Below are 13,040 nucleotides of genomic sequence, written 5' to 3' on the forward strand. Positions count from 1 at the left end.
CAGGATGCTCTAGGCACACACAGAGCACAGTAGTCAACAAACAGGTACTGAGAAGGTTGAAAGAGCTAACACCATATAAATGGTGTTCTCTGACTACAATGGGATTGAAACAGAGATCAGTTAACAATGGGAATTATGAGAAATTCTCAAATAGGTAAGAATGTAAAAAACACCTTCCTATATAACCCATGGGTCAAGAAAAAAAACTTATGTAGGAACTTAGAAAATATTTTTATCTGAATGAAAAAACAAAGGGGCATGTCAAAACTTATGGGTGTGTTGGGACTGGGGAGATGGCTCAGCAGTTAAGAGCACTCACTGCTCTTGCAGGGGACCTGAGTTCGGTTCCCAGCACCTATATCAGACAGCTCACAACAACCGCCTATACTCCAGCTCTGGGGCAATCTGCCGCTTCCGGCCTCTGCGGGTACCACGCATGTGCACACTCCCATTCTTACGCACTCATTCTCCTTATCTCTCTTTAAGCTTAAAAAAAAAGAACCTGAGATATAGCTAATGTGGTACTTAGAGGGAGCTTATAGCTTTGAATTACTTATATTGCCAAAGGAAAAAGAAATCCCCACAACAATCTCTGCATTCGTCTTTTCTCAAAGAAGCAGCAGAAAAGGAAAACTAAAATAATTGTGGCTGTGAATCCCACAGAGATAGAACAGAGTCACGGGGTCGGTGTCTTCTCCACCTGCCCGTTAGTCTGAGCCCCAAGACTTCGGAGGTCTCAGAGGTGGACGATTGGGAACAGAAAGAGGAGGAGGAGGAGGAGGTAATGGAGGAGGAGGAGGAGGAGGTGATGGAGGAGGAGGAAGAGGAGGAGGTGATGGAGGAGGAGGAAGAGGAGGTGGTGATGGAGGAGGAAGAGGAGGTGGTGGTGATGGAGGAGGAAGAAGAGGAGGTGGTGGTGATGGAGGAGGAGGAGGAAGAGGAGGTGGTGGGATGGAGGAGGAGGAGGAAGAGGAGGTGGTGATGATGGAGGAGGAGGAGGAAGAGGAGGTGGTGGTGATGGAGGAGGAGGAGGAAGAGGAGGTGGTGATGATGGAGAAGGAGGAGGAAGAGGAGGTGGTGATGATGGAGGAGGAGGAAGAGGAGGTGGTGGTGATGGAGGAGGAGGAGGAAGAGGAGGTGGTGATGATGGAGGAGGAGGAGGAAGAGGAGGTGGTGGTGATGGAGGAGGAGGAGGAAGAGGAGGTGGTGATGATGGAGAAGGAGGAGGAAGAGGAGGTGGTGGTGATAGAGGAGGAGGAGGAAGAGGAGGTGGTGATGATGGAGGAGGAGGAGGAAGAGGAGGTGGTGGTGATGGAGGAGGAGGAGGAAGAGGAGGTGGTGGTGATGGAGGAGGAAGAAGAGGAGGTGGTGGTGATGGAGGAGGAGGAGGAGGAAGAGGAGGTGGTGGTGATGGAGGAGGAGGAGGAAGAGGAGGTGGTGGTGATGGAGGAGGAGGAGGAAGAGGAGGTAGTGGTGATGGAGGAGGAAGAAGAGGAGGTGGTGGTGATGGAGGAGGAGGAAGAGGAGGTGGTGGTGATGGAGGAGGAGGAAGAGGAGGTGGTGGTGATGGAGGAGGAGGAGGAAGAGGAGGTGGTGGTGATGGAGGAGGAGGAGGAAGAGGAGGTGGTGGTGATGGAGAAGGAGGAAGAGGAAGAGGAGGTGGTGGTGATGGAGAAGGAGGAAGAGGAGGTGGTGATGATGATGATAAGGAGGAGGAGGAGGAGGAGGAGGAGGAGAACAGGAGGGACCAGGCACACAATCATCTGGAAAGAGAAAAACACCTCAACTCTAAGCTCAAAGCTAAGCACACTTTGAAGCAATTCAGGAAGAACGAGAATCAAGTGTAAGGAATCCTAGACAAACAAGTCAAAAGAGAATACATGTCACAATGTTGCCATCCAGTGAGGCTGAACTCACTCAACGCTACCACGAAACACTAATAAAAGTACCAATGAATTCAAAACTACAGCTGAAGCCCAGTATGGTAGCTCGTACCTCTAAAATCTCAGTACTGGGAAGGCTGAGGTAGGTAGATCTTAGTCTGAGCCAGCCTGGTTATATAGTGAGTTCCAGGCCAGCTAGGGATTCATAGTGAGACTCATCTCTCAAAACATTAGCTACATGCATTCATTTTACTAAGATTGTAGCTGGATAGCTGACCGTTAAGATTGGCTTTGAAAGAACCTATATTCCTTACGATGTAACATTGTCATTTATACAACAAGACTGTAAGAGAATTAGAAACGTTAGCCAAGATACTTAATTCGCCTCTCAGTCCAAATCGGTCTTTCCGAAGCCTTGGCAATCTTTCGGGTTATCACCAACATCCCAGCACGTCAGTCATGCAGGCTGACATTGCATCAAAAAATCTGCGCACTCTCTCTAATCCACTAAAAGAGCATCTAACCGCCAACACAGCCTTGTAGCCACACCAACTTCCTGTTGTATTTGGTAGCAGTCTACAGAACTCAAGTTGGTTTTTTGGTTTTTTAAAAGCACGATACAGACCCATCAGATAGGATCTCAGCTGCAACCAGCAGAAACTGCCAGAATAGCTGGGATGGTTTCTATACCAGGCCCAGGGGGTGGCACTATTAGGAGGTGTGGCCTTGAAGTGGGTGTGGCCTTGTTGGAGTAGGTGTGTCACTGTGGGCAGGGGGGGGTGGGGTGGCAGGTTTCAGACCCTCATCCTAGCTGCCTGGAAGCCAATCTTCTCCTAGCCGCCTTCTGAACAAGAGGTGTAACTCTCAGCTCCTCCAGCCCCATGGCTGCCTGGATGCTGCCATGTTCCCACCTTGATGATGATAGACTGAACCTCTGAACCTGTAAGCCAGCTCCAATTAAATGTCATCCTTCTAAGAGCTGCCCTGGTCATGGTGTCAGGTGTCTGCTCTTTCAAAGAACAGGGGGTTGGGGGGGGTTGTTTCAATACTCTGTTAACTCTTATGGGGTGCAACAACTCCATCTTTCGGCCTCCAGTGATAACAGGCTTGCTTGTAGCACAGAGACACAGATGTAGGCAAAGCATCCATGCACATAAAAATACTTCAATCTTTCCCTGGATACTAGCCAGATAAGTGCAGTCCTCACATCCCGGAAAACTCTTTGCAACCGATGGAGACCATTACAGAAAACCACAGCCCATCAATTCGCAGAACTGCGGAGCCCAGCCCATCTATAATACAACGCCTGCTTGGGGAGCGCTTCATGAGCGGAGTGGGAAGATTGTGAGAGGCAGAGGAACAGAGTTTACTCTGAGACCGTGTCTCCTAAGAAGGTCAGAAGCCACATAAAGTCTCATCGGCATGGTTGCCTAAACACGAGCGAACAAAGACACCAACAGCAGACGAGGATGCAGGAAGGTCCACAGACCTCAGCCTTGCACAAAGAGCTGATGGCCACTGCAGAAGGCTGAGGTCCTGAGAAGATGCCCTTCCCCGGGGGAAGAGCACACAGATCTGTCATCCAGTACCCAATGGTCAGCCCTGGAAACAAACACACCTGAATGACAGTATGCACATTGAGCAGGTCGTATTTATGTATCTGGGGCACACGAAACCTACATAACACGCATGGAGATATAATCCCTATATTACATCAATTCATGAAGCACCAGGCCGTGAATTTGAAAGAATTCGAGAACGGGTATCTGAGCAACACTGAGGAGAGGGATCCCCAAGCCCCCAAGTAATTAAAGAAATAAAAAGTGAATACTTTAAATCTTAAAATGAGAACTAAGCAATATACAAATAAAAATACAAAGGAAAAAAAAGCAGTATCAGGGAAGGAGAGATGACCCACAGTGATCTACGAGTTCTCTTTACAGACCCATACTTCAAAAAAAAACAGTCTTTTCCTAGCCTTGGCTGGCTCCAAACTTTCAGGGATGCCCTTGTCTCAGCCTCCTAAGGCCTGAGTTGACAGGCCTGCACAAACACGCCCAGCATCTCTAGGGTCTTTGCATTCTTAATCTCTCTTCATATATTTAAGCTGCAGATACTCGTGCCTTCATAGAAATCTCTGATTTCTGGCAACCGAGCATTCAAATATATGAGCCCCTCAGAACCATTTTTATCCAAATCACCACAGTGCTCACTAGACACTATGATGTTATCAAGTAGAAAACAGGTCAAGAGGAAGAGTCTGGAGATCGCCAGTCATCCTGTGCACAAACCACGCTCAAGGCCACAGAAGATGCACCTGTTAGTGGTGCCAGACGAACGCCTACAGAAACACTGATCTTTCTTTTTAATCTTTTTTCTATGATTCATTTATTATATAGAGGTCCACTGTAGTAGGGAAACACTCCTAACTGACCCATGGAGACTCAAAGACTCAGCAATGACTTTAAACTGCCTATTGGCTGAATCCAGTGAAGCATTCTGATTCCTCTATTCGGGATAGGCTTTCTGCACTGAAATCTATGGAGAAAATGGACAGACCCTGCCATCCAAGAGAGGGCTTTTCAGAGACGGGAGTGCTGCTGACACAACCTGCTCGGCCTCCAGCTTCTCCCCACGAATGCTCACAGTGCTTCCCTGGAGGAATGCTGCTCACTAATGGAGCAGAACACGGTTACCACACAAGCTGAAGGGTGTGGAGGAGCTGCATGAGGAAAGCAACTTCCTCAAGAGGCAGCATGTACCCTGAGCATGTGTCCTTTGACCACAAACACAGGATGTCGCTTCAGTGAGCAGCAGAATAGCGGTGGCAAAGGGAGACTCAAACAGCTATGAACACTCATCTCTAAATTATTGTTCAAGCGTATAAAGATGATTCTGTGAGTCTTAAGCCCTTTTTCCATTAAAATTAATATTCTCATTCTATCTAAATTAATTCTAACTTTATACAAATGTTTTTGGCAGAAAGTGGGACCACCCATAATCCCAAGGGCTCAAAGCACCTACTGTAGTTTGATAGTTCTTTTATTTTCTTATTAGATTCCCTCTGCATTTACACTTGAAATGTTATCCCCTTCACCCACCCTACTTCCATCTCCCCTCCCCCTCTACTTGTCTTTACAAAGGTGCACTAGCTCCCAATCACCCTCTCCACCTCAGTGTCTTGGCTGCCCCTACATTGGGAAAACTTGCCCTCACTGGGCAAAGGCCTCTTCTCACATCGATGCCAGACACTGCTGTTCTCTGCTGCATATGCAACATGGGCCTCTTAATGGTTGGTGTTCTAGTCCATGGGAGCTGTGGAGGATTTGGTTGGTCAACAATGTTGTTCTTTCCATGAGGCCGAAACCCCCTTCTTCCCCCCAGCCCCCGCAACCTCACTGGGGTCCCCATGCTCAGTCTGATGATTAGCTATAAGCATGCTCAGCTGCATGACTCTGGCAGAGCCCGAGGAGGGACCCCTATCTGGTTCCTGCCAGCAAGCACCTTCCAGCACCAGCAATAGTGCTTGGGCTGGTGGCTGCACATGGGGTGGATCCCCAGGTGAGGCAGCCTCTGAACAATCCCATCTTCAATTCCTGCTCTTCCACTCGATCCTGTACCTCCTCCCCTGAGTGCTTTGTTCTCCCTTCTAAGAAGGAGTTTGATAGTTCTAGAGATAGTTACTTTATTAATACACATTAAGGGGTTTTATGTGAATGTTTATCTGCTTAAATATATTTCTGAACTTGCAAACGTCTATGATAAAATTTGATTTTAGGCGCACAGTGCTGAACCAAGAGCACTATTCATAGTCACTGCTTAACTGCTTTCTGTGAGGGAGGTACCCAACCTCAGGGTAGACATATATGATTGGCAGGTTTGGTTACTGAAAATTATTAAAAAAAAAAAAAAAAAAGGTGACTTAAAAGGAAAAAAGAAACATAATAAAGCTACTACAAATAACAAAGTGGACAAACTACTTCAAAGAGGAATCTGTTCCTCATATATGAAAACTTCTTACAAACCAAAGCATGGAAAATGAGCCAAGTTTATAAAAGCAATTAGGAATGCAAATGCTCAGAAATCACACAAACCGACATTTAATTCCCCGCAGTTGAGAAATCCAAATAAGAGCAAAGAATTACTTTTCGACCTAACAGTTTCCACGCTGAGCTATTTGGCAAAGGTCAAAGTGTTACATTTTACCTATCAAATTGAAAAACAAATGCTCCAGTTTACTTTTCTATTGTTCTGATTAAAAGGTGGTGGCCCACACTTTAATCCCAGCACCCAGAGAGCAGAAGCAGGCAGTCCCAATCTGAGTCCAGGACAGCCAGAGCTACAACATAAAACTCTGTCTTGGAAAAAACAAAAACAAAACAAACAAAAAAACCCACTCTTAACAAAAGCAACTCAGGGGAGGGTTTATTTGGCTTCTGCTTCCAGGTTACAGTTCGTCATTAAGGGAGGGCAGGGCAGGAACTGAAGATGAAAATCATACTGCTTGCTGCCTTGCTCTCTGGCTCATGCTCAAGCTTTCTTAGACAACCCAGGACCACCTGCATAGGGATGGTGCCACCCACACTGGGCTAGGTCACCCCACATCGACATCAATCAAGACAATCTGTCCCAGATATGGTCACAAAACAGTATGATCTAGCTTGAGGTTTCATTGTCCCATGTGACTCTAGGTTGGGTCAAGCTGACAATAAGACCTAACCGGTACAGACTAATATTACCCAGGAAAAAGGAAATGAGCTCTTCCACAGACTGCTGGAAAAGGAAGTAGCTCAACTCTTGCAGTGCATGCTGGTCACATATGAATATTTTAATGTATTTGGACACTGAGCTTTGTGAGGCAGCAGGCTGTGAAAGGTATCCTGATTCCCTGTCTGGATAGGTAGAAGCCCCAGGGACCCTAAGGAACAGTAGATGCTTCTTAATCTCCCAGGAGACCAGGCCCCTCTCACATAGCTACAACCCCTCATAGCCCCCTGTAGAGAGGTTGGAAACAGATCAGCCATGTAGAACAAGGCCCCAAGCCCCTCCTCAACAAGTGAGGACTTGACCTGAGGTCACTTAAGCTCAAGACAGATCAGTCAAGTAGAAGCAGGACCACACCCCCAAACATGTAGATGAGGTAATTCCAGCAGGACCACACCCCCAAACATGTAGATGAGGTAATCCCAGCAGGACCACACCCCCAAACATGTAGATGAGGTAATCCCAGCAGGACCACACCCCCAAACATGTCCCAAGCTCTCAGACCAAACCTGCTGTCAGACCCTGACCCATCCTCAAACTGTGTATAAGAATCCCATCCAGAGGAATAAAGGTGAACAGGAATCACTCCATCGTCTGAGAGCTCCTGTCATAAGAGCTGTAACACTTGAGGAAGAGCCATGCTTTCCTGAAATCACCATCAGACGCTCCCTTGGGCCCCTGCTGGCTAGTCAGCCTCAGCCTGGCCTGACATCCTGACATCATGGAGCAACCTCGATAGAGGCAGGGCAGCACCTGCAGAGGAGGCAGTGGAAGCTGTTCCCTTCCCTGCGAGAGTTCTCTCCCCTTCGCCTGAACCCGCACACCTAGCCGGACCAGAGATGTCCGTGGAAAGTTTCCAGTACGCAGGCACACAGAACTTCATTTAGAAAATACCGTAAAGTCGGTAACCACACAGCTACACACACTTCATCTACATGAGTACTTCATGCTGTTGATCACCGCAGGAACTCAAGAAACGTACCCATGGATCATAGATTGGAAAAAACAAAATGAGTCTGAAACAAGATTGCAAAATATCTGGAAGCCAGAAAAAAACCAAAATGATGGTCCCTTTAATCTTTTAAAGTCTTTATTCCCTCCCCCTCCCCCATCGCCATGAAAAAACATTCATCATTCAACAATATAGACAAAACAACCCTTTGGTATTTATGTATACATACCTATCTATATATGGTATACATGCCATAGGAAGAATTAACTTTCTGAAAACAATGTTTCTACTCGTATGAAGGACAGGCAAGTTCCATTATATGTTTCATGGCTGAATCTAGCAGTCTGTATGTGGTTACTTTGTCACTGAGACCATAGAAAGGAAATGAACACTGAGACAGTGGGAGTCGGGGGCCTGAACTGCAGTGAAGGGGCCTAAAGCGGTTCCCAGGTAAGGGAGGTTAGGGACTGACCCCAGATCTCTGATGCCACAGAAGGCTTCTGCCCTAAGCTCCATGCCAGCCCTTCACCATTCTAAAGAGCAAGGGGCGACCAAGCTGACCCCCGAGAGCAGTGGTTCTCAGCCTTCCCAGCGTGTGACCCTTTGATGCTCTTCCCATTGGGGTGAGTAGCACTGATACTCTGTAACTAATTCCGCCACTGTTATGAATGGTAATGTGAATATCTGATATACAGGATATGTGACACACACACACACCCCCAAGGGGCTGCAACCCACAGGTTGAGAACCACCAGATTAAATGCTTATAGAAACACATGCAAACATTTGCTTAGTGTCTTGACTCTCTGGTCACATATGGGAAATAAATAACAAGGAATTACCTCTCCTATGAAGACAACTATGACGCAGTCCAGCTTCTCTTCGGGGTACAGATTATCAATAAGGGAGTGGAGAGTTTCTATGAGGTAAGACTTAACTTCTCTCTTCACAGTAGGAATTCCCATAACTATTGAAACTGGAAGGGAAAAAATACAGTAGTTATGTGAAGAGATTTTATAATGACGAGAAAAGACTTTATAACAGCAACACAGAAAACTTTACAGGGGTAATTGAGGCATTCAATTTTAGAAAGAAGAAATAAAAGTTAAGTCCCATAACACCATATCTTCCATGTGGCTGGGCTAGGGGTGTTCGCGAACAACACAGCAACTCATTGGTACTAAGACAAGACTAGGCCAAACCAGCTGCTGTGGCTCGTTACTCCACAAGCCAGGCTCAGAAACCCTGAGATGTCTTATGAATAAACATCTTGCTTATCAGAAGTTCAAGGGTAGCATGAAGAAGCACTGGGCAAATATGAACCTGGAGACAAGCCACAAAATAACCAGACAACGCTCTTTACAGAGTTAGAATTAAAAAAAAAAAAAAAAGCCCCAGACAGAAAAGGTCGATGGTGCAATGAAGCATGGGCTCCAGAGTCAGAACAGACCAAGAAGCACAGCAAAATCTCAAGTGGTGTCTATGACTCATTAGCAGTAGGGCATCGACGTGAACTTCCTGGTCTGGGTCCCTGTGCTGTGAGTCTGAATGGTGGAAATGTTTGAAGGGGTTGGGTCCTCCCCTGGCAGAGGGACCTTAGTCAACTAAAGGTTCTGTACAACACTATAAAGCTCCAGAGTTATAGTTCCCACTATCTGATTGCACTTGCTGTGAATGCAAATTTACCCCTGCACTGTTGGTGCATTAGGGAACCATTTGGACGTAATACAGATTTCACATTTGCTTACATTGTGATTTTTTCTCTGAGACACACAGTAGCCAGGCACCGGAAAAATGAACCCAGCTGAGTTGAGTTTGGGAAAATGAATTAAGAGTAAGAAGTGCGGGGAAAATGAAAGACGCATACGCCTTAAAACCTCGACCAGCTGCCACGAAAAACAACTGCCCACATCATCCACGCAGGGTTATAAGACTGTGTTGGACAACTCACCCTGAACCACTCACAACAGCTACTGTAGCTCTCCTGCGATCAACTCTGTGAAGGAAGCCTTGGGGTGTCCTTAGTCACAGTACCGTACTTACTATAGTTAATTGTGCTATCTTGCTTGGGGTCTTCATGCTCAAACGAGAGAGGTCAGCACACTGGCCCTAACTCCATTACTCTCGTTTTGCCACACAAACTAATCTGGCTCAGTAATTTGTGGGATTCCACATATCGTACCACTCAACCTATTTTCTTCAAACCCTTTTAAAATGTTTTATTGTAAAGCATGAATACTCTACGCATTATATATACACCACACCAAGCGTTAAGAATAGCCTTAAACCAGGCGTGGTGGTGCATGCACGCCTTTAGTCTCAGCACTTGGGAGGCAGACAGGCAGAGAGCGCTTTGAGTCTGAGGCCAGCCTGGTCTACAGAGCAAGCTCCCAGACAGCCAAGGCTATGTATGGAGTCCCTGTCTCAAACAAAAGGGACTCCTCATCATAGAACAGCTTACTGGAGGTGCCAAGAAATACTTAGGACTCCAAGGCCAGAGACCACGCGCTGCTCTGCCCTCATGTTTGCAGCTGAGGATGCTAAGGACAAGTGGTGGAAGGACCCACCCCTAAGATCCCTCCTCTTTCACTCAGGGCCTCTGAGATTCATTCTACTTGTTCTGTGCCTATTAATAAAAAACCAAATAATAATAATAATAAATCCTAGGTATTAGGCATGAAATAGTGAACCACTTCAATAATGCCCGTGCTTCCGTGAGACCCAGGAGAGTTGAGAAGAACCTTCCAGAAGAGGAAGTGGCAGGATGCTGGAGACAGAATGATCTTGCCGTAATTGAGATTCAGCAGGAACAAAATGGCTCTGAGGCGGAACAAGCCTCTGAGGGGAGAGTCCAGGGTGGAGTCGAGCAGAACAGTCTGTGTTCAATTCTGAGCAGAGGAGACACTCGTCCTGGGGTTCTGAGCGGGGGGGGGGGGGGGGGGTGTCACACCCCGATTTTAAAACCTAAACTAGGAAAAAAAACCCTAAAAACTATGTAAACATAGCATTTCCCGACCTCCAGCTACTCTCTGCTTGTGGCAAAGCCTTTCTTGTTTCCTTCCCATGTGACACTGGTCAGTTGCTCCTCATTCCACTCACTGCCTGTCCCTCCAGCTTAATCTTCCTCTTTCCCTGGGCATTAGCTGCTGGTGCCCTTGTGACGGAGCCCTGGATGATCACCCTCAGACACGTTTCTTCAGTCACTTATTGGTCCTGACTCAGAGCCAACCCTAATTCAGACTGACTCCCTGCTTGGCATGTCCCTGTTTCAACAGCTCAAAGCTTCCTCAAAACTTAACTTGTCCAAGTTCAACACATTCTCTTCTCTTGCAAACCAAATGCTCCAAGCTGCAGAGATGGTTCATTGGTTAATACCAAGTACAGGTTCTGCAGAGGGTGTGAGTTTGGTTCCCAGCACCTCAATTGTGGCTCACACTTCCGAGCTCTCCGGGCACCACAAGCATGCAGTCACCCCCTATTCAGACACAGAGTCCCACAGTTAAAAGACTAAGCCTCAATGCTGCCAAATACCTTTGACTCTCCTGAGTCTCTGCAAACAGTGTCTGCCATCCGTTCAGTTACTCCATCTGGACCCTACGAAAGTCTCTATGGCCATTCCCTCGAGCCCAGCCCCCGAACATCCTTACTTGCGCAAAAATCACCAAAACCCTCCAAACTCACCTAATGTCATACCTAAAGGAGCTAGGGGTAAATCCTAGAGCACGTGTTCTCTCCTCACGTCTGCTTTGAAACAGACTCTTCTAAGTTGCTCAAGTTGGTCTTGAAGCCAGGCTATTGCCCAGAAAGGCTGTGACCTCAAGTTTCCCGCCTCAGCCTCCTGAGTACTTGGGAGTGCCTATGTCTCCTGACCCGGCTTACTGGTCCGACTCTTAGACGGCATATCTGAGTTTCAACCATAACTGCTAACGCACAAAGCAAACACTTCTAACTGATCTCTGCTAACAGTTGGGTACTGTTTATGAGTGTTATTTCCTTGCCTGTCCCTCCAAAGTAAACCATACCATTTGCTCCACCAGCTCAGTTTTATAGATCACCAAGCTAACAGGCCTTGGCATTGCTGACTAGCCATGCCATACTTGCAGATGCCATTGTTTTGCCATCTGTGTTGGCTGTGCCCGGCTACCTCACTTGTGTGAGGTGAGCACTGAGGGGCTGTGTGTGAAAGCGTTTTCTTAACTTCAGAATCCCAGCCTGTCTAGACTAGCCAACAACTGAAGCACCGCCCCTCTCCCAAGCCTGAGGATGGTTTTGCTGCTGCTTTGGAATTAGCCAGACTGACTACTGAAGAACAGAACTGCTAGGAAGCAGCAGCTCTGCTTGGATCTGGACAATGGGTGTTCTTGATGCAAAATCCCTACATACTACACAGGTCCCAGGCTCCCACAAAACACGAATCCCAGAAACCATGAGCAAAATAGCTTTTCTATATATGTTTTTTCTAAGCAGATGTCAGGGGCATTTTTTAAAAGAACATCTTAAGGGTTCTTAGCAATAGAACCACTAAGGATTGTCTAAGAATTTAGAAGAGATTTTTAAAAATTAAATAAGGATTTCCCTCATACTCTAAGCTGACTGCCTTTTTACATTTTAAAAACAGCACTTGGGCTAGACAGATGGCTCAGTGGTTAAGAGCACTGATTGTTTTACCAGAGGTCCTGAGTTCAAACCCCAGCCACCACCACATGGTGGCTCACAACCATCTATAATGAAATGATAACCTACCTCTTCTAGTGTGTCTAAAGACAGTTACAGTGTACTTGTATATAATAAATAAATCAATCTTAAAAACAAAAGAAGTATCTTTAAGGACAGAACCTACTTTATAAGAGTGTGGACTATTTAAAATCTTAATGGTCAAGATCTTGGAGCATTTATAATGAATAAAATGAATGCGATCAAAGAAATATGTTTAAAAGGAAGACAGAGTGTCAGCCATCAAACCAGACAAGGTTACTAGATAAAAAGCTGCTAGAGGGGGCTGGAGAGATGGTTCAGTGGTTAAGAGCACTGACTGCTCTTCTAGAGGTCCTGAGTTCAAATCCCAGCAACCACACAGTGGCTCACAACCATCTGTAATGGGGTCTGATGCCCTCTTCTGGTGTGTCTGAAGACAGCTACAGTGTACTTATATATAATAAATAAATAATAATAATAAAAAGAAGCTGCTAGAGATCTCCAATGACTTGGGGGGCACTGAGTGGAGGGGCACCATCTTGCTGTGGAGTCCTGCTTAGCCTGGAACCCATGGGCATCTGCTGCCTTTACCTCTCAGGTGCTAAAATACTTTTACAAACATTATCTTCTTTTCATTTGTCACTCTCATTAATGACGATACAGCCTGAATTGACTAGGGAACCTACCCAGAGTGGCTATTAGAGGGAGAGATCAATGTTACCTTTGAAAAATAATTAACAATTCAT

The 13,040-nt window shown here is 46.3% G+C and overlaps 1 protein-coding gene across 1 annotated transcript in view; it reads right to left on the reverse strand.

Annotated features, from left to right (window-relative positions):
- The window catches only part of MGAT4A (alpha-1,3-mannosyl-glycoprotein 4-beta-N-acetylglucosaminyltransferase A), an 87,655-nt gene that overhangs the window by 31,323 nt on the left and 43,292 nt on the right, over positions 1 to 13,040 (reverse strand). Inside the window, exon 5 of the mRNA XM_080917003.1 lies at positions 8,442 to 8,575. Coding sequence (XP_080773129.1) covers positions 8,442 to 8,575 — 134 coding nt within the window. The remainder of the gene's footprint in view (positions 1 to 8,441; positions 8,576 to 13,040) is intronic.

This window comes from Micromys minutus (genome assembly GCF_963924665.1).
Source record: "Micromys minutus genome assembly, chromosome: 5".
Taxonomy (NCBI): Eukaryota; Metazoa; Chordata; class Mammalia; order Rodentia; family Muridae; genus Micromys; species Micromys minutus.